The sequence below is a fragment of the Microcaecilia unicolor genome, chromosome 1 (genome assembly GCF_901765095.1).
Source record: "Microcaecilia unicolor chromosome 1, aMicUni1.1, whole genome shotgun sequence".
Classification (NCBI taxonomy): Eukaryota; Metazoa; Chordata; class Amphibia; order Gymnophiona; family Siphonopidae; genus Microcaecilia; species Microcaecilia unicolor.
The window spans coordinates 66,246,286-66,268,279 of record NC_044031.1 but is presented as its reverse complement, the minus strand read 5'-3'; the positions used below and the strand labels follow the sequence as shown (position 1 = coordinate 66,268,279).

General features: G+C 45.7%; 1 protein-coding gene across 2 annotated transcripts in view; it reads left to right on the top strand.

Moving 5' to 3' along the window:
- The window catches only part of WDR48 (WD repeat domain 48), a 148,073-nt gene that overhangs the window by 78,448 nt on the left and 47,631 nt on the right, over positions 1 to 21,994 (top strand). For both annotated transcript variants that reach the window (XM_030198107.1, XM_030198115.1), the window contains exons 10-11: positions 8,326 to 8,428; positions 19,134 to 19,231. In XM_030198107.1, coding sequence (XP_030053967.1) covers positions 8,326 to 8,428; positions 19,134 to 19,231 — 201 coding nt within the window. The remainder of the gene's footprint in view (positions 1 to 8,325; positions 8,429 to 19,133; positions 19,232 to 21,994) is intronic.

The following is a 21,994-nucleotide window of genomic DNA, read 5'->3' as shown; positions in this document are numbered from 1 at the left end:
TTTGGAGGGAAGAGGAGTGCTCCCTATTCCTATGCTAGGCGTAGGTACACTCCTGCTTCTCGGCAGCCTGCCCAGGCTCAGTCCCAGCGCGCTCGTTCTTGTCAACAGCATGCGCCTAAGGCCACTGCGGCTCCCCAGCAAAAGCAAGGGACGGGCTTTAGTCTGGCTCCAGTTCAGCATAGCCTCAGTTAAAGTCATCCGTACCGGGGGGGGGGGGGGGAGGTTAATGCTTTTTCACCAAAGGTGGCCTCTTATAACCTTCGACCGGTGGGTTCTTCAAATAGTTCGGTTAGGATACACCCTCAATCTGGAATCCAAGCCTCCAAATTGCCCACTGGGAGCTCAGTCCTACAGCTCCCAGCACAAGCAGGTACTTGCAGAGGAACTCTTCGCCCTTCTACAGGCCCAAGCGGTCGAACCCATTCCACCAGGGGAAGAAGGGCTGGGATTCTGTTCCAGGTACTTCCTTATGCAAAAGAAAACAAGGGGGATGTGTCCCATCCTAGACCTAAGGGCCCTGAACAAATTTCTTTTCCAAGAAAAGTTCAGGATGGTTTCCCTAGGCACCCTTTTTCCCATGATTCAGGAAAACGATTGGCTATGCTCTCTGGACTTACACACACACACATCTTTATACTTCCAGCTCACAGGAAGTATCTTCGATTTCGGCTGGGAACACAGCAGTTTCAGTACCATGTACTGCCTTTTGGCCTTGCGTCTGCGCCCAGAGTGTTTACAAAATGCCTAGCTGTAGTCGCAGCGTCACTACGCAGACTGGGAGTGCATGTGTTTCCTTATCTCAACGATTGGCTGGTGAAGAGCACCTTGAAGGAAAGGTGCTCTGGAGTCCATGCGAATGACTACTCAGGTGCTGGAGCTACTGGGGTTAGTCATAAATTATCCCAAGTCCCATCTCACCTCAGTCCAAAAATTGGAATTCATTGAAGCTCTGCTGAACACTCAGACAGCTCGAGCTTATCTCCCCGAGGCAAGGGCAGACAACCTTCTGTCCCTGGTGTCCATGGTTCGAGCGTCTCAACAGATCACGGCTCGGCAGATATTGAGATTTCTGGGGCACATGGCCTTCACAGTTCATGTAACGCCCATGGCACGTCTACATATGAGATCAGCTCAATGGACCCTAGCTTCCCAGTGGTTTTAAGCTACTGGAGATCTAGAGGATGTAATCCAACTGTCCACCGACTTTCAGAATTCTCTTCAGTGGTGGACGATTCGATCCAATTTGACCATGGGGCAACCATTCCAAGTTCCTCAGCCACGAAAAGTGCTGATGACGGATGCATCTCTCCTGGGGTGGGGAGCTTTTGTAGATGGGCTCCACACTCAGAGGGCTTGGTCCTTTCAGGAAAAAGGTCTACAGATCAACCTCCTGGAATTAAGAGCGATTTGGAATGCTCTAAAGGCTTTCAGAGATCGACTGTCCAACCAAATCATTTTGATTCAGACAGACAATCAGGTTGCCATGTTTTACACCAACAAGCAGGGGGGCACCGGACCTCGCTGTCTGTGTCAGGAAGCCGCCCAGATATGGCTTTGGGCTCGCCGTCACGGCATGTTTCTCCAAGCCACTTATCTGGCAGGCGTAAACAACAGTCTGGCCGACAGGTTGAGCAGGATATTGCAACCTCACGAGTGGTCACTGAACATGGGCGTAGTCCGCAAGATCTTCCGAGCGTGGGGCACCCCCTCAGTGGATCTTTTTGCCACTCAGATCAATCACAAGGTCCCTCAGTTCTGTTCCAGGCTTCAGGCCCACGACAGACTAGCGTCAGATGCCTTTCTCCTACATTGGGGGGCAGGTCTTCTGTATGCGTATCCCCCCATACCCTTGGAAGTGAAGACTTTACTGAAACTCAAGCAAGACCGAGGAACAATGATTCTGATTGCACCCTTCTGGCCGCATCAGATTTGCTTCCCTCTTCTTCTGGAGCTGTCCTCCGAAGAACCGTAGAGATTGGACTGTTTTCCAACCCTCATCACTCAGAACGAGGGGTCGCTTCTACATCCCAACTTCCTGTCTCTGACTCTCACGGCCTGGATGTTGAGAGATTAGAATTCACCTCCTTGGGTCTTTGAGAGGGTGTCTTCTGAGTCTTGCTTGCTTCCAGAAAAGATTCCACGAAGAGCTGTTACTTTTTCAAATGGAGGTTTGCCTTCTGGTGTGACAGCAAGGCCCTAGATCCTCTTTCTTGTTCTACACAGACCCTGCTTGAATATCTTCTACACTTATCAGAGTCTGACCTCAAAACCAACTCAGTAAGGGTTCATCTTAGTGCGATTAGTGCCTATCATCGCTGTGTAGTAACATAGTAGATGATGGCAGAAAAAGACCTGCACGGTCCATCCAGTCTGCCCAACAAGATAAACTCATATGTGTATACCTTACCTTGATTTGTACCTGTCTTTTCCAGGGCACAGACCGTATAAGTCTGCCCAGCACTATCCCCTCCTCCCAACCACCAGCCCCGCCTCCCACCTCCGGCTCTGGCACAGGCCGTATAAGTCTGCCCAGCACTATTCCCCGCCTCCCAACCACCAGTCCCGCCTCCCACCACTGGCTCTGGCACAGACCGTATAAGTCTGCCCACCACTATCCTCGCCTCCCAACCACCAACCCCTCTTCCCCCCACCAGCTCCGCCACCCAATTTTGGCTAAGCTCCTGAGGATCCATTCCTTCTGCACAGGATTCCTTTATGTATATCCCACGCATGTTTGAATTCCATTACCGTTTTCATCTCCACCACCTCCCGCGGGAGGGCATTCCAAGCATCCACTACTCTCTCTGTGAAAAAATACTTCCTGACATCTTTTTTGAGTCTGCCCCCCTTCAATCTCATTTCATGTCCTCTCGTTCTACCGCCTTCCCATCTCTGGAAAAGATTTGTTTGCGGATTAATACCTTTCAAATATTTGAACGTCTGTATCATATCACCCCTGTTCCTCCAGGGTATACATGTTCAGGTCAGCAAGTCTCTCCTCATACGTCTTGGAACGCAAATCCCATACCAATCTCGTAGCTTTTCTTTGCACCGCTTCAATTTTTTTTACATCCTTAGCAAGGTACGGCCTCCAAAACTGAACACAATACTCCAGGTGGGGCCTCACCAATGACTTGTACAGGGGCATCAACACTTCCTTTCTTCTGCTGGTCATACCTCTCTCTAGCGCAAAAAAACAGAAGAAACCAGTCTTCGCAAAAAACAACACTGGACAAAACAGCGAAGATGACTAAAAAAATAAAAAATAATAAAGAAATAAAAATAAAAAATAAAATAAAAGAGCGGCGACACTTTGGTTATTGAAGTTAAAAAGTAGACTTTATTTATCGATGGATAGCAGGGAGAAAGAGACTCGACACAGCTGTGTTTTGGCCGTTCAGGCCTGCGTCAGGAGTCTTCTCACTGTATGCTGATTTCCTATATTATCCAAATTGTGGAGGAAATATGTATGTCTCTCTCTTATATGATGGCGTTAATACTTGAAATGAAGTCAGCGGAAGAATCAGAGCAGCGTCTCTCTGATTCTTCCGCTTGACTTCATTTCAAGTATTGTTTAACGCCATCATATAAGAGAGAGACATACATATTTCCTCCACAATTTGGATAATATAGGAAATCAGCATACAGTGAGAAGACTCCTGACGCAGGCCTGTACGGCCAAAACACAGCTGTGTCGAGTCTCTTTCTCCCTGCTATCCATTGATAAATAAAGTCTACTTTTTAACTTCAATAACCAAAGTGTCGCCGCTCTTTTATTTTATTTTTTATTTCTTTATTATTTTTTATTTTTTTAGTCATCTTCGCTGTTTCATACCTCTCTCTATACAGCCTAGCAACCTTCTCGCTACGGCCACCGCCTTGTCACACTGTTTCGTCGCCTTCAGATCCTCAGATACTATCACCCCAAGATCCCTCTCCCCCTCAGTACATATCAGACTCTCTCCGCCTAACACATAAGTCTCTCGTGGGTTTCTACTCCCTAAGTGCATCACTTTGCATTTCTTCGCATTGAATTTTAATTGCCAAACCTTAGACCATTCTTCTAGCTTCCGCAGATCCTTTTTCATGTTTTCCACTCCCTCCCGGGTGTCCACTCTGTTACAAATCTTAGTATCATCCGCAAATAGGCAAACTTTACCTTCTAATCCTTCGGCAATGTCACTCACAAATATATTGAACAGAATTGGCCCCAGCACCAATCCCTGAGGCACTCCACTACTCACCTTTCCCTCCGAGCGAACTCCATTTACCACCACCCTCTGTCGTCTGTCCGTCAATCAGTTCCTAATCCAGTTCACCACTTCGGGACCTATCTTCAGCCCATCAAGTTTATTTAAAAGCCTCCTGTGGGAAACCGTGTCAAAAGCTTTGCTAAAATCTAAGTAGATTACGTCTATAGCATGTCGATGATTCAATTCTCCAGTTACCCAATCAAAGAATTCAATGAGATTCGTTTGGCACGATTTCCCTCTGGTAAAACCATGTTGTCTCGGATCTTGTTCACCTTATGAGAGGTTTGCTTTTGTCAAAGCCCCCTATCAAACCTCCACCAGTGTCATGGGATCTCAGTGTTGTTCTCACCAGCTGATGAAAGCTCCTTTTGAGCCACTGAATTCCTGCCATCTGAAGTACTTGACCTGGAAGGTCGTTTTCTTGGTGGCTGTTACTTCAGCTCATAGGGTCAGTGAACTTCAGGCCTTGGTAGTACATGCACCTTATATCAAATTTCATCACACCAGAGTAGTCCTACGCACACACCCTAAGTTCCTGCATGAGGTGGTGTCGGAGTTCCATCTGAACCAGTCAGTTGTCTTGCCAACATTCTTTCCCCGTCCTCATACCCGCCATGGCGAAAGCAGTTTGCATACCTTGGATTGCAAGAGAGTATTGGCTTTTTCCATGGAGCGGACAAAGCCCTTCAGACAGTCCGCCCAGTTGTTTGTTTCTTTCGATCCCAACAGGAGGGGAGTCGCCATCGGAAAACGCACAATCTCCAATTGACTAGCAGATTGCATTTCCTTCACTTATGCCCAAGCTGGGCTGACTCTAGAGGGCCATGTCATGGCTCATAATGTTAGAGCCAAGGCTGCGTCAGTGGCCCACTTAAAGTCAGCCTCTATTGAAGAGATTTGCAAGGCTGCAACGTGGTCATCAGTCCACACATTCACATCTCACTATTGCCTTCAGCAGGATACCCGACGCGACAGTCAGTTTGTGCAGTCAGTGCTGCAGAATCTGTTTGGGGTTTAGAATCCAACTCCACCCCCCCCTTGACCCATTTTTGTTCTGTTCCCGGCTGCACTCTCAGTTAGTTGTTTATGGTTTCAGGTCACTCTATGTTATGTCCTCGCCGTTGCGAGGCCCAATTTGACCAATGTTCATTGTTTTGAGTGAGCCTGGTTGCTATGGATACCCCACATGTGAGAACAAGCAGCCTGCTTGTCCTCGGAGAAAGCGAAGATACTTACCTGTAGCAGGTTTTCTCCGAGGACAACAGGCTGATTGTTCTCACAAACCCGCCCACCTCCCCTTTGGAGTTATTTATTTCTTTATTTGCTTTTTGATTAAACTGAGGAGGCATACTTACGCGGCTGGCGGGAAATCAGTCTGCGCATGCGTGTAGCGCACTGCATGCGTGCCAGAAGACTCTGGCAAAACTTTGTTTATATTTTGCTTGCAAAATGCCAATTCCTGGGCCTACGCAGACGTCGACTCACATGTGAGAACAATCAGCCTGCTGTCCTCGGAGAATACCTGCTACAGATAAGTATCTTTGCTATCTTGCGAAGGGTCACAGAAAGCTCAAAGTTTTGAACCTATAATTCTGAACATAGATTTCCTATTACCTTCAGATTTAATAAGATGAAAAGATGGAACTTAAAGAAGGCCCTGACTATTGGAATGAAGCTTCCTGATAATTCAGTATCAAGAATAACTACTAAATTATGCATCTTGGATAGTTGGAAGGGCTATAGAAGGGCCGTTATGGTCCAATTACGGTTTTTTTTGAGGAGAGGTGTAACTACAGCATCAGGAACAGTTATAGTGGAAAATGAAAAATTGAGGATAGACAAATAGAAGGTCTGATATTAGGAGAGATTAGTGCTGAGTAGATGGGTGGGAATGGGATCAGAGGAATAGGGAATCAGTTTGAAGGAGGAAAGAAAATGTGTAGTTTCCTCTTCAGTGATTTCAGAAAACGTGGTGAGGGTTAACAGAATGGACTGGGGGAAGGAGAGGTGGAGGTGACTTGGTTGAGAACTCAAGGTTAACCTTGTAAACCTTGTCTAGTCTGGGCAGAAAGTGAAGTGGGGGTTGGAGTTGAAGGCACTTTGAGTAGAGAGTTCAGTGTGACAAAGAGTTGTTGAGGGTTTGAGCCAGGAGAGTTTGTCAAATGGATGTAGTAGTCTTGTTTGGCAAGAGAGAGAGCACACTGGAAAGGATGTCTGCAAGAATTTGAAATGTATGAAATCAGCATGGGCACGGAATTTTAGCCAGACACGTTTAGCAGATAAGGCACAGGAACATAGGTTGTGGATTCTGGAGGTCAACTAAAGCTGGGATTTGGTACACCTTATAGAATGGGAGGTGTGAAAGTATCCAGAGCAGAGGAGAAAATAGCATTAAAGGAAGAGATAGTCTCGCTGACAGACTTGGATAACATAGTGGTTGAGAGGAGGGATGAAACACTGGTGGAGAGTGTGTAAGGGTCAGTAGCCTGAAGATTCCTAAATGAATTAGTGGAGATTGGACAGGACTGAGGAGAGAATGATTAAGTGTGAAAGTAATTAGATGATGGTCAGAGAAGGAAGAACTGAGTTGCAGAATTTGTAGAGTGAGCAATTGGAGAAGAATACATGATCAAGACAGTAGCCATTCTGGTGAGTAGGGGTAATGGAGCACAGCTGAAGATTGAAAGAGTATGTTAAAGCGAGAAACTGAGAGGCATAAGAGTCAGAGAGGTCATTAACATGAATGTTAAAATCCCCAAGAATGAGGGAAGGAGATGAAGGCTCGAGAAAGAAGGAAAGCCAGGAGTCAAAGTCAGTGAGAAAGGAAGAAAGGGACTTATCAGGGGGTTGATAAATGACTGTTACTTGAAGAGGTAGAGGAGATGGATGGAGTGGACTTTCGAAGGAAGAAAAGCAGTGAGACTGAAGTGGAAGAAGAGGTTGAAATCAACAAGAGAGCGAGAGTAGTAGCCCATAACCACCTCCACAGCCAACCGGGTGAGGTGTATAGGAGAAAAGGTAACCTCCATGACACAGGACAGCAGCTGAAGCAGAGTCTTCAGGGCAAAGCCAAGTCTCAGTTAGTGCAAGCAGATAAAAGTACGAGAGATAAAGAGGTCATGGATATAGGCAAGCTTGTTAGAGATATAGCGTGCATTCCACAGAGCACTTTAGAATGGCAAAGAAGAAGGGGAAAGAAGAGGAACAGAAATAAGATTGGAGACATTGTGGTGTGATCTTCAAAGTAGGATGAGAGCTGATTTGGAGGACCAGGATTGGGATTAATATCCCCAGCAGAGAGCAGGAGAAGAGTAGGAGAAGCATGACGGCAGTGACAAAAATGAGATGCACTCAGACGGAATGAAGATGGTTGAATGAAAGGAAGAAAATATTGAAGCTTGAGAGCTGAGAAGAAGGGAGAAGACAAAAGGGATGGTGAGGTGATGAAATGAGAAGGTGGGCAATGTAGTCCTGAGGTGTGCAGTGGTTTAAGATGGAGAAAGAGATTGTGAAAATTCAGCATTCAGAAGAGAAGTGTACTGGAGCCACTGGACAAAGGAGAAAGGAAAATAAAAACCTGTTTTGCATGCCTTATTGCGCATGGCACCTGGAGCAGAAGCCCCGAGTGGATCAGGGTGGACCTGGGAGTCACCCCAGAGAATGCTTGGAGGAATATGCAGTTGAGCTGCAAGAGCTCTACAGCACCTGGGAGTCAACCCAGAAAATGCTGAGAGGAATATGCACATGGACTGCTAGACCTCCACAGCACAGCACATTATCCATTGAATTCATCAAACTGTGACTTTTAGAGACAGCTGTGAAAATTTCTGGCCATGAAAACTAATAACATGTTTTATGGACTTGGGGGGAGGGGGGGCATGGGGGAACTAGTCCACAAGAGGATTTGGGGAATGTGTAAACTGTCTTTTTCTTAAGTTCTTTGAATATAAAACATGGAGTGTTGATATCAACTGTTCAGCATGAAAAGTTCAATTATGCTGTTGAGTAAACAGTATAATCAGAGTGTACAAAATATGCATTCTTACGTCCTCATTTTGTGTTTCTCTTCTAGTCTTTGAAGGGCATTCATAACTTCAGAGCATCGGGAGATTATGACAACGACTGCAACACTCCTTTAACGCCACTCTGTACCCAACCCGATCAGGTTATTAAAGGTATGCAGCAGCTATTGATGTATCGCACAAATAACAGCAACAAGTCTACCATCAAAAAGAAGTTACCTTTTACATAAGAAAAAAAAAAAAAACTGCTGGTTAGATCGTGAAATGATAGTCTTCTGAGGTGAATAAGTGAGTACTTCTAAAATAAAGCTTGGTCAAGCTCATGAGTGTCCAGTGTTTTAACTTTTTAAGGCATTCTAAGAGGGAAACAAATGGCTTGCAGTACAATCACTTTCTCCGAGGACAAGCAGGCCTATGTATTCTCACATGGGTAACGCGATCCTGTGTTGCCTGGTCCGGAGCTTATAACTAGCTAGTAATAGCTACAGTGGTGGAAATAAGTATTTGATCCCTTGCTGATTTTGTAAGTTTGCCCACTGACAAAGACATGAGCAGCCCATAATTGAAGGGTAGGTTATTGGTAACAGTGAGAGATAGCACATCACAAATTAAATCCGGAAAATCACATTGTGGAAAGTATATGAATTTATTTGCATTCTGCAGAGGGAAATAAGTATTTAATCCCTCTGGCAAACAAGACCTAATACTTGGTGGCAAAACCCTTGTTGGCAAGCACAGCGGTCAGACGTCTTCTGTAGTTGATGATGAGGTTTGCACACATGTCAGGAGGAATTTTGGTCCACTCCTCTTTGCAGATCATCTCTAAATCATTAAGAGTTCTGGGCTGTCGCTTGGCAACTTGCAGCTTCAGCTCCCTCCATAAGTTTTCAATGGGATTAAGGTCTGGTGACTGGCTAGGCCACTCCATGACCCTAATGTGCTTCTTCCTGAGCCACTCCTTTGTTGCCTTGGCTGTATGTTTTGGGTCATTGTCGTGCTGGAAGACCCAGCCACGACCCATTTTTAAGGCCCTGGCGGAGGGAAGGAGGTTGTCACTCAGAATTGTACGGTACATGGCCCCATCCATTCTCCCATTGATGCGGTGAAGTAGTCCTGTGCCCTTAGCAGAGAAACACCCCCAAAACATAACATTTCCACCTCCATGCTTGACAGTGGGGACGGTGTTCTTTGGGTCATAGGCAGCATTTCTCTTCCTCCAAACACGGCGAGTTGAGTTCATGCCAAAGAGCTCAATTTTTGTCTCATCTGACCACAGCACCTTCTCCCAATCACTCTCGGCATCATCCAGGTGTTCACTGGCAAACTTTAGACGGGCCGTCACATGTGCCTTCCGGAGCAGGGGGACCTTGCGGGCACTGCAGGATTGCAATCCGTTATGTCGTAATGTGTTACCAATGGTTTTCGTGGTGACAGTGGTCCCAGCTGCCTTGAGATCATTGACAAGTTCCCCCCTTGTAGTTGTAGGCTGATTTCTAACCTTCCTCATGATCAAGGATACCCCACGAGGTGAGATTTTGCGTGGAGCCCCAGATCTTTGTCGATTGACAGTCATTTTGTACTTCTTCCATTTTCTTACTATGGCACCAACAGTTGTCTCCTTCTCGCCCAGCGTCTTACTGATGGTTTTGTAGCCCATTCCAGCCTTGTGCAGGTGTATGATCTTGTCCCTGACATCCTTAGACAGCTCCTTGCTCTTGGCCATTTTGTAGAGGTTAGAGTCTGACTGATTCACTGAGTCTGTGGACAGGTGTCTTTCATACAGGTGACCATTGCCGACAGCTGTCTGTCATGCAGGTAACGAGTTGATTTGGAGCATCTACCTGGTCTGTAGGGGCCAGATCTCTTACTGGTTGGTGGGGGATCAAATACTTATTTCCCTCTGCAGAATGCAAATAAATTCATATACTTTCCACAATGTGATTTTCCGGATTTAATTTGTGATGTGCTATCTCTCACTGTTACCAATAACCTACCCTTCAATTATGGGCTGCTCATGTCTTTGTCAGTGGGCAAACTTACAAAATCAGCAAGGGATCAAATACTTATTTCCACCACTGTATATGGAGTGTGAGACATGCTCCACTGTGCATGCGCGATTCCTTCCCGCCCACTGCAAGAGCACGGGCTTTTTCCCCCATTTTCATGTTTTCTTCATTTTCCATGTCATTCAGCCACATTTAGGCCTTGACTTCGGGTGGGTTATCCCGTTCTTATTTTCTCTGGAGCTTTGCGACTTTTTCAGCACCATCGAGTCATTTGATTTGCTCTGAGGTTTTTCCTTCTTTGTCCATGAGAGTTCCTAGAAACTTTAAGTGCTGTACCCAGTGCAGTAGGACCATCTCTGGCACAGACACTCATTCTTGGTGTCTTCAGTGTTTGGGGTCTGACCATAGCCATTCCAGCTGTCCTTTGTCTTAAAAGACCCAGTTGGCCCAGAGAGGATCAGCATGAAAAGATTTTTGGAACCTGGTCCAAATCCTCAACATCGGCATCGACATCAGCTTCTGCTGCGCTAGCATTGGCATTAGGAATGTTGGTACATTTGACTGCTAGACCTGTAGACACTGGGAGCAGTTGTGCATTGAGTCTGTCCACCTGCCCTGGCGACGCCTGCTGTACAGGGCCCCCAGGACCAGCCTGCATCGTACTCCATACTGAGACGATGTGAGGGTTTGATGTCATCCTTATCGGCACCGAGGTGCCTCAGTGACTAGTTTTGGGTGAAGGCCAAGAAGCATCGGCCTTGGCCCCCTCGACTCATGTTGCCGGGATCTCTGGGGCATCAGGGGATTTGGCACCTGAGAAGCGTTAACACAGGGAGGATGCACCAGGTAACTCCTTGCATCCGTTACCTTCGCTCCTGCACCCGATCCGCTGAGCGCCTCTGGAGGAAATCTCGTACCCTTTCAGACTTCCTCCACTACAAATTCATGCTATCCTCCCTCCACTCCTCCCTATTCCGTGCAAAACAGGACTATTACACCCAATTGACCAATTCTCTCAGCTCCAACCCTCGTCCTCTCTTCACCACCCTTAACTCCCTCCTAAAAGTGCCCCCCGCTCCTACTCCCCCTTCTCTCTCTCCTCAATCACTGGCCGACTATTTCTGCGACAAAGTGCAAAAGATCAACCTTGAGTTCACGACCAAGCCACCACCTCCTCCTCACCCTTTAACCCTCTCCCTCAACCAACCTACCCAGGTCTGTTTCTCCTCTTTTCCTGAGATCACCGAGGATGAAACTTCCCGCCTTCTTTCCTCCTCGAAATGCACCACCTGTTCCTCTGATCCCATCCCCACCAACATACTCAACACCATCTCCCATACTGTCACCCCTGCCATCTGTCGCATCCTCAACCTCTCTCCACTGCAACTGTCCCTGACACCTTCAAGCACGCCGTTGTCACACCTCTCCTCAAAAAACCTTCACTTGACCCTACCTGCCCCTCCAGCTACCGCCCCATCTCTCTTTTACCCTTCCTTTCCAAATTACTTGAGCGTGCCGTTCATAGCCGCTGCCTTGATTTTCTCTCCTCTCATGCCATCCTCGATCCACTTCAATCCGGTTTTCGCCCTCTGCACTCGACTGAAACGACACTCTCTAAAGTTTGCAATGACCTGCTCCTGGCCAAATCCAGAGGTCACTACTCCATCCTCATCCTCCTCGATCTTTCCGCCGCGTTTGACACTGTCAATCATGATTTACTTCTTGCCACGCTGTCCTCTTTTGGGTTCCAAGGCCCTGTCCTCTCCTGGTTCTCCTCTTATCTCTCCCACCGCACCTTCAGGGTACACTCCCATGGATCTTCCTCCACTCCCATCCCACTATCCGTTGGAGTTCCCCAGGGATCTGTCCTTGGACCTCTTCTCTTCTCAATCTACACCTCTTCCCTGGGCTCGCTGATCTTGTCTCATGGTTTTCAGTATCATCTTTATGCTGATGACACCCAGCTATACCTCTCCACACCTGATATCACCGCGGAGACCCAGGCCAAGGTATCGGCCTGTTTATCCGACATTGCGGCATGGATGTCCAACCGCCACCTGAAGCTGAACATGTCCAAGACCGAGCTCCTCGTCTTTCCTCCTAAACCCACCTCTCCTCTTCCTCCACTGTCTATCTCTGTTGATAACACCCTCATCCTCCCCGTCCCATCTGCCCGCAACCTCGGAGTCATCTTCGACTCCTCCCTCTCCTTCTCTGTGCATATCCAACAGACTGCCAAGACCTGTCGCTTCTTCCTCTTCAACATCAGCAAAATTCGCCCTTTCCTCTCTGAGCATACCACCAGAACTCTCGTCCACGCTGTCATCACCTCTCGCCTTGATTACTGCAACTTACTCCTCACCGGCCTCCCACTCGGCCACCTATCCCCCCTTCAATCCGTTCAGAACGCTGCTGCACGTCTTATATTCCGCCAAAACCGATATACTCATATCACCCCTCTCCTCAAATCACTTCATTGGCTTCCGATCAGATATCGCATACAATTCAAGCTCCTCCTCCTTACCTACAAATGCACTCAGTCTGTGGCTCCTCACTACCTCTCCACCCTCATCTCCCCCTATGTTCCCGCCCGCAACCTCCGCTCACAGGACAAAGCCCTTCTCTCAGTACCCTTCTCCACTACTGCCAACTCCAGGCTCCGCTCATTCTGCCTTGCCTCACCCTATGCCTGGAACAATCTTCCTTTACCCATACGCCATGCCCCCTCCCTACCCATCTTCAAATCTCTGCTTAAAACTCACCTTTTCAATGCTGCCTTCAGCGCCTAACCGCTCTAGAAATATAAAGTGCCCCAATCTATCCACCCTATCACTCGTCCTCTAGATTGTTCACTTGTCTTTAGATTGTTCTCTTGTCTTTTAGATTGTAAGCTCTTTGAGCAGGGCTGTCCTTCTATGTTTAAATTGTACAGCACTGCGTAACCCTAGTAGTGCTTTAGAAATGTTAGTTAGTAGTAGTAGGCTCCCTGCAGCAACGACCAGCCTCTCACCTTGAACCCAGCAGCTCCGCAGTCTGTCTCTGAACCAATGCCCCAGCCTTTCCCGATGTTGGCCCTCAATGAGCGCATCTGGGCCTTGCTTCCTGAGCTGCTGGCTGGCATCTTGCAGCAGACTGCATCGGCATCTGGGGTGCTTGCACCTGCCATACAAATACAAAGCAACCTACGCATCCAGCTTCTCCTATATAAGCATACAACTATGGAACTCACTGTCAAAAGCTGTGAAAACAACCTACGACCATCTAAACTTCAGGAAATCACTAAAAAAAACAACCTGTTCAAAAAGGCATACCCTACCGACCCAACATAAATGCCTACACTCTGCAACACAGCAAAACCAAAGCTCGTAATGGACACTCCTCTCTTCTATCCCCATTGTTCTTGAACCTTAATCAACCACAACATCACCATGTATTTGTTTCTCTACCGAACTTGGCGAATGCCTTTATGGTACTATGTAAGCCACATTGAGCCTGCAAATAGGTGGGAAAATGTGGGATACAAACAGTGGTGTGTTGAAGCCGGCTCACAAGAGCCGGTTGTTAAATTTTGTTCCGACTTGCGAGCCGGTTATTAAATTTTGTTCCGACTTCCGAGCCGGTTGTTAATAAGCGCGAGCCGGCTCTCTTCCCTCCCTCCGGATCTGGTCCCTCACCGACCTGACTCTGAGTCACCCTGCCCTGTCCATCAAATTCTTCAGGGCAGGCAGTCTTGCCTGCCCGCTGCCAGCGCTGACTCTCCCCTGCTGCCAGCAGGAGGATTGACGGGGAAGGGGCAGTTTCTGAGCCCTGAGTGGGGAAGGAAGTGAGCTGCAGAACAGGAGGGGCCACCACCAATGGAAGCTATGACCAAGGTGAGCTTCAGGAGCCACGAGAAGAGCTTGGTGCCATTCACCACCAAGTTTGTGTTGCTGCTCATAGGAGTGGAGGGAGGAAGGGAAGAGAGAGAGAGAGAAAGAGATAATGGACACCAGGAAATAAAGAGAGATAATGGACCTGGGGGAAGCGGAGAGGAAGGGAAAGGGAGAGATGTTTGGATCTGAGGGTGGAAACTACTACTACTAGGACAAACAGGACAAACAATACATAAGGGAATATTAAAGTGAGGATGATAAAATAAGGGTTAGGAGTTAAGCCCACCTTTTTGATGCTGCTTTTTTAGCTTAGATTTGAAGACGGCCAGAGATGGAGCTTGACGTACCGGCTCAGGAAGTCTATACCAGGCATATGGTGCAGCAAAAGGAACGGAGTCTGGAGTTATCAGTGTAGGAGAAGGGTGCAGATAAGAGAGATTTACCCAGTGAATGGAGGGAGATTCAGTTCTTTAGGAAAGGGAAGGGGGATGGGATTTGATATACCACCTTTCTGTAGTTGCATTCAAAGCGGTTTACATATACAGATACTTTTTTGTACCTGGGGCAATGGAGAGTAAAGTGACTTGCCCAAGGTCACAAGGAGCTGCAGTGGGAAATGAACAAATTTGTTAAAATACCTTTAATTGTGCGATTATGGCGATAAAAAAATTTTTTTAATCGCAGTTAAACATGTTTATCGAAATGTAAAAATCAAAAAGAATAAAATGCATTTTTCAGGCAACTTTCCTTATTTATAAGCAGATATGCTGTAGAGTTGCTGCAGAATTTTAAAACTTTGCTGCCAAATTTTCTAAGAACTGTAGTTGGCCACAGATTAAACAACATGACGGAGTCGAGGACTGGAGGAAGCAGATTTTATTGGACCCGTGTTTTGACAAATGCCTGCATCAGAGGTCAAATTTTCATTCCAGTAGAGCAAAGCAAAGCTTCCCAATTTTCAAGTCTACAGTAATAGTATTAGAGTGTCAAATATACTCCTGTCAGACAGCTGGGCTTCCAGGAATGCCCTCCCGCGGGAGGTGGTGGAGATGAAAACGGTAACGGAGTTCAAACATGCGTGGGATAAACATAAAGGAATCCTGTTCCGAGGGAATGGATCCTCAGAAGCTTAGCCGAGATTGGGTGGCAGAGCCGGTGGTGGGAGGCGGGGATAGTGCTGGGCAGACTTATACGGTCTGTGCCAGAGGTGGTGGTTGGGAGGCAGGGATAGTGCTGGGCAGACTTATACGGTCTGTGCCCTGAAAATGACAGATACAAATCAAGGTAAGGTATACACAAAAAGTAGCACATATGAGTTTATCTTGTTGGGCAGGTCTTTTTCTGCCGTCATCTACTATGTTAAGTACTTTCTGCAAGGGCCACATGTGGGACCTGGTGCACAGAACTACTCTGACCATGGCCACCATCAACCCCAGTAGCTGGAGGCAATATCATGCTCTCAAGGCCAATTGGGTGCATAACTTCATCCTCTGTTTCTGCTACTTGGTAACCCTCTCCTAGGTCAGGCAAATCTGACCCTGACTGATCAAGAAACACATGCCCAGGTACTCCCTGCAAAGGCTCCAGGTGATTATTCTCAAAGTAGATGACCCAGCCAAGGTTCTGGAGACCCTGGACCACCAGGCAGTCATCGCTCTGGCGTGTGCCTCCAAGCCCACCCGGATGAGCCAGTTGTCCAAGTAAGGGTGGACCTGCACTCCCTCTTGTGAAGGGGGCTGTCACTAACCTGAATGGGAGTACCTAGAACCGGAAATGCTTCTCCAATGCGCAGAACCACTTATGCTCTGGACAGATAAGGATATGAAAATAAGCCTCCGCCAAGTCCAAGGAGGACAAGAACTCCCCTGGTTGGACAGATGCTATCACCAACCAGAGGGCTTCCATGCTGAAACAGGGAACCTTCAAGGAGGCGCTCACCACAAAATGGGGCAGGAGGAGACTATTTCTGGGGATCACAAAATAGATGGAGTAATGACCCTGACCCTGCTCTGTAGGAGACAGCATATCATGCACCACCTAGCGTTTGAGGGGAATTCTGCAGAGACAGACCATAAAGATGTCTGAAACTGGAAAGGCAAGTTCCAAAGCACAACCAACACAGACAACCTCCAGAACCCATTGGACTGAGATAATGAGAGTCCACTCCCAGACAAAACAGCATAAATGACCACCTACCTTGACCTGTCCAAGAGGGACCCTCATTGGGTACCTTTTGGAAAGGTGGCAGAGGAACTAGCAAGTCCTCCACAGTCCCCGGCTCATGGCACCTTGAAAGGGCTGGCCCCTCTGGATAAGGACACCCTGGTCCAAGTCAACCTCCTTATATGAAAGTGTCCCTGTTTCTGAGAGCAGGGCTGGCTTCCAGAGGACCTGGACGATCCCTGACATTTAACCTCAGGAAGTCTGAGGGGGTGGGGCTCCCCCAAGTCCTTAACCAGCTTCTCCAGGTCCTCACTGAAAAGCAAATGACTTTGAAAGGGAAAACCACAAAGGTGGTCCTTTGATACTGTATTTGCAACACAATGCCGAAGCCAGAAATACCTCCTGGCCGCCATAGCTGTAGCACAGACCTGTAGCAAATCATAAAGTAGGTCTTCCAGAAAGGCCACCTCCGATGCAGGTCTATCTATGTCTGGGGAAGGAAGCAGCTGCTGAATCCACTGGAGAAGGGCTCAGGCCACATAAACTCCGCAAGTCACTGCCTGCATCTCCAGGGCAGCTGAGTAGAACCCCTGCTTCAACAGAGTCTCCAGTTTAGAGTCCAGCGTTCCCTCGACTGGGACTGCTGTATTCTTAGTCATGGTCGTGACCAAGGCATCCACCCTTGGGAGAGGAAAAATCATGTCTAAATCTTCCCGAGGGAGGAGGTAAAAGGTGCCCATGTGCCTGGTCCCTTACAGAACCACTCCCGGAGACTCCTATTCCTTGAGGACCATCTCCAAGAGGGCCCAATGGAAAGGAAAGGAGAGTACTTAGCCAGCCGGTGATATCCCACTAAAATGAGCCGCCCTCCCCTAGTCTCTGGTGAGGGTGCTGCACCAAGCTAAAGGTCCTCTGATATCTAGGTCACAAAAAGCAAGTAAGCGACATTGAAAATTCAAAATGGTGAAAAAGAAGGGGAAGATCACACAGAAGGAATGTCCGTATTAAAATGTATTCACCACAACAATTAGATTGTAAGCTCTTTGAGCAGGGACTGTCTTTCTTCTATGTTTGTGCAGCGCTGCGTATGCCTTGTAGCGCTATAGAAATGCTAAATAGTAGTAGTAGTAGTAGAATACCCGACATGGCCATGTTTCAACCATGGAAAGGTTGAGTAAGGGCTCATTAAGACTGTTAATAAACAAACACAGTTGAAATGACTACTAACCTTAAATCATAAGTTCACCTATAAAAGTTAGACATTAAATAATAATAAATACTTATCTGATATAAAATGGATTAATGCAAAATTAAGAAATCCATAAAACAAAGGTACTTTACACAACAGTAAAATGTGAGATAACACAGTAACATAGTAGATGACGGCAGAAAAAGACCTGCACGGTCCATCCAGTCTGCCCAACAAGATGAACTCATATGTGCTACTTTTTGTGTATACCTTACCTTGATTTGTATCTGTCATTTTCAGGGCACAGACCGTATAAGTCTGCCCAGCACTATCCCTGCCTCCCAACCACCACCTCTGGCACAGACCGTATAAGTCTGGCCAGCACTATCCCCGCCTCCCACCACCGGCTCTGCCACCCAATCTCGGCTAAGCTTCTGAGGATCCATTCCCTCGGAACAGGATTCCTTTGTTTATCCCACGCATGTTTGAATTCCGTTACCGTTTTCCTCTCCACCACCTCCCGCGGGAGAGCATTCCAAGCATCCACCACTCTCTCCCAGGTTTGGTTGATTGGTAGCAGTCCTTTGGGGACAGGCTGGAAGCGAGCTAGAGGAGTCTAGGGACAGGCTGGAGCTTTGTGGAGAACCATCTACCTGCTCCTGCTAAAAGGGATTTGCTGCTTTTGATTCTCTTTGCTTCAGGGCCAGTCCTCAATCGGTTTTGTTCCAGAGTCCTGGAAGCCCAGCTGCCTGACAGGAGTATATTTGACGCTCTAATACTGTTACTGTAGACTTGAAAATTGGGAAGCTTTGCTTTGCCCTACTGGAATGAAAATTTGACCTCTGATGCAGGCATTTGTCAAAACACGGGTCCAATAAAATCTGCTTCCTCCAGTCCTCGACTCCGTCATGTTGTTTAATCTGTGGCCAACTACAGTTCTTAGATAATTTGGCAGCAAAGTTTTAAAATTATGCAGCAACTCTACTCTTTCTCAGTGGAGCCCCAAGTTCCAACAGTTCGAGTTGGGTCTCCCTCTTCCCGCTTCACTTAAGGGGAAACTATCCTGGTAGGACAAAGTAATGCATCTCTTCAGGGGGGACTCCACTGGAAATTCCAGAGAAATACCACTGGTTAGTGACTCAAGCAATAAGTCCTATTGTAAGTATCCTATTTTACTATAGCTTTGCAGCTGTCTGTATCAGAAGATGTTCAGTTTAATTTCAATTTTTCCACATCTTTTCTGTCTGTTGCATGTCATTTGGAATACCAAATTCTCTCCTCTAATGTAACCATGTGGTACCTGAAATCAAGGTATTCTGACTTCTAATACGATCTGGAAATGTAGATATCTCCATAACATGTAAATTTTCATTTGTGCGCTCACAAAAAGCCTGTTATGTAAATATGTAGCTTTAGTGAGGTTTAAGGACTGTATTGCATTTGTGATAGCAATGAGGAAACGATATAATTGGCATTAATTCCAAAATGTGCATGCATGTTGTAGTTATGATGGCTAGAGATGAAATGTAAGGCACTAGTCCAGAGTAGAGCAGTTGCTATTTAGAAATAATCTGAGACAAACAATGGTTACATTTTGATTTTTATTTTCTTTCTTTATTATCTACTAGGGGGTGCTAGTATTATTCAATGCCATATTCTCAATGACAAGAGACACATATTAACCAAAGACACAAATAATAATGTGGCATACTGGGATGTTTTGAAGGCAAGTATATAGTTTTAAATTGTACTTGCAGATTTCTCTGTTCAAATCAGGTTTTTTTTTCACGATGTGGCTCAGTTGCATGTAGTGCTTCAAGTTTTACGTGTTTATAAAGTGTAAATGTAGATGTTTATTTTCCACTAACTAGAGGTTCTCTGAGGGTACAAGCAATAGTATTTGTCAATATTTTTGTACCACGTCTGCTATTGCTAGGAACACTCTCCAGCAGAATCAAGTATGTACATTCATATAGATGAAGAGTTGTTGGTGCAAAACAGTCATGAAAGCTAAGTAGAGCATCCTAGGCAGGAAGGAAAAGGCATAAGAGTATATGAGAAAGTGAGACTGATGTTTAAACATGTTATAACTTTATTGCACTGTGGATATAGTATAGATGTTTATTGGTTAAAATATAAAATCAGAAGCCCAAATGATGTACCATTTGGTGTAAGTGGGCTTGTATTCCTGCCTCACTTCATCTCCTTCATAATTTCTTATGTAATATGAGGCCTACACTGTATACTTGAGAGGGGACAGTGTCTGTTAGATTAGGATCAGATTTTATAAGTCTGCTGAGAAAAGATATCAAGTAATTATCTTTATTTGATATACCTCTAGGCAATAAATGTTCTAAATGGTTTACAATATAAAATTAAAATTGAAAGAGGGAAGTAGACAACAAGACACAAGATGTAGACATCCACAGCAGGAAATCTAGGTTACAAAGTCAATTCAGATATTTATGTCTGTTCTAAATAATCAGTTAATAGAGTGTATCTAAGACTCAAAAGATATCCCCAAATAAGATAAGGTAAGTTAAAGGTCAAACTCATTGCCGGTACCACGATTGAGGTCGGACTACCACACCAGTGGACTGATTCTCAGAAACTATCACCAGCACTAGAGCTGATTAGCGCTGGACTAGCACCAGCATTAATCTGCGCAGAATGTTCAGAGGGCTGTAGCACATGAAGTGACTATATGCCAAAGATTAACACAAATTGTATTTAAATGTGGTCAAACGGATGTAAATGAGATCATTTGTTGTTCCTTCCCAATGCTTAAAGAATAGCACACAAACAAACCCTCCCCTTACCGCTAGAAGCCCTAACACCAGCTCAGAGCTGGCATTGGTGTGTTTGAAGAGATTTATAATTTTTTTTAATCTTAAAATCTGCTGGTTCTGATTTATTTCTGAAGTGGAAGGAAGCCTGTGGAAGCCTCTAAAGTGCTGGGCGTGAAAAACAAATATGTGTGGGTCTGAGCATACCCGAAATTGAAAGCACACGTTGGCACCTGTTTTCTGCACTTATAAGCCTTTCAAGTGAAACAATTTTTTTTGAGAAGCTTGTATTTAAAGGCGCATAAGAACAGCACCAGTGTGTGCTTCACTTCCTGGTTTTCCTGGATATGCACACAAGAGCTGTACTTACTGCAAAATTCTTCTGCGCATGTGCCAGCCAGGCACGTTCCTCCCCCTTTCTTTTGATCTCACAGCACTTACCATTTGCATACCATTTAGTGTTGAGCATTGGGGAGCTAAGGTTTAGCATTGTTTTTGTGGTAGGAGTTGGGCACTGTTCCTTTTAGTGTGGGAGTTCTGAGCGTCATCCCACAGGGACAAACAGCAAACTAAAATGAAGGAAAGGCCTGGTTAAAGTAAAGTAATGCATTTTAAGTGCCATTTTAAATTTCAGGAACAACATTTCTAAGCATATATCTAAAGGTAAAATGTTGCAAAATATGGAGGTGAGTACACTAAAACAGGAACATCTGGTATTATCTATTCTAATTTGTGAGAGAGAAGGAACAACCGGCGAGTTTTGCATGAAAGAGCAGGAAGCTTGGGAAGGCATATAAGGAATGAGGTGACTAGAGAGAAATGAAGGCTGGCCTCTATGCTACAATCAATATTTTAAAGGGTATGTTTCAAAAATAGAAGCCAATGTTCATTAAATAAAAGGGAAATAGCATGATCGATTTATGCCAGAAGAAGCTTCAGAGCTGTATTTTGGATCTGTTGTAATCTATGAAGTTAGGAAAGTTTATATCCCTGCATTAATAAATTGCAATAGTTAAAACATGAAACAGCATAGAAGAAGGTGTAATGATTACTGATCTAAAAGGGGTGTAAAAAAATTCCTCCAAAACTTTCACAAAACTTTGAAAAGTAATAGAAACTTCAGTGAATAATAAGGTATAAGTAGGGGAAAGGTCCTTCCTAGAGAATTGCACTGTAATAGTTTTTGAGGGGTTAAATTTTAATCCTTTAATAAAAAGCCAGTTGCAATTTCCAGACGTGCTGAAAATATGTTGAAGAGAATAGGGCTAAGTATTGAACTCTGTGGGGCACCACTGTTGATTAGAGATAGGGTGGGATCAATGAACTCAAAAGGATCTATTTTCTAACTAGGAACAGATCCAGGCTAAAAAAGACCCAACAATATGAAGCTCAGTGTGTTTTGTAAGGAATATAGAGTGATCCACTGAGTCAAATGTCACAGAGGTCAAGAGTGAGCAGTAGGCTGACTAAAAGTTCTTTCTGATCAGTAAACCAAGGGGAAGGGAGGAGGGACTTTTTTTTTCCTTGTTTAGACCACTACTACATTAGTATATCCTCAGTATTAGGATAATAAAAAGGAATTTCAAAACTTCCCAAAAATGTAATCCATTGAATTTGAGAGGATCAACTACTTTGAAACAAGTGAATTAATTTTCTATCAGGTATAATTCTGTAACTGTAAATTCTGTTCTTTATCTCTCTCA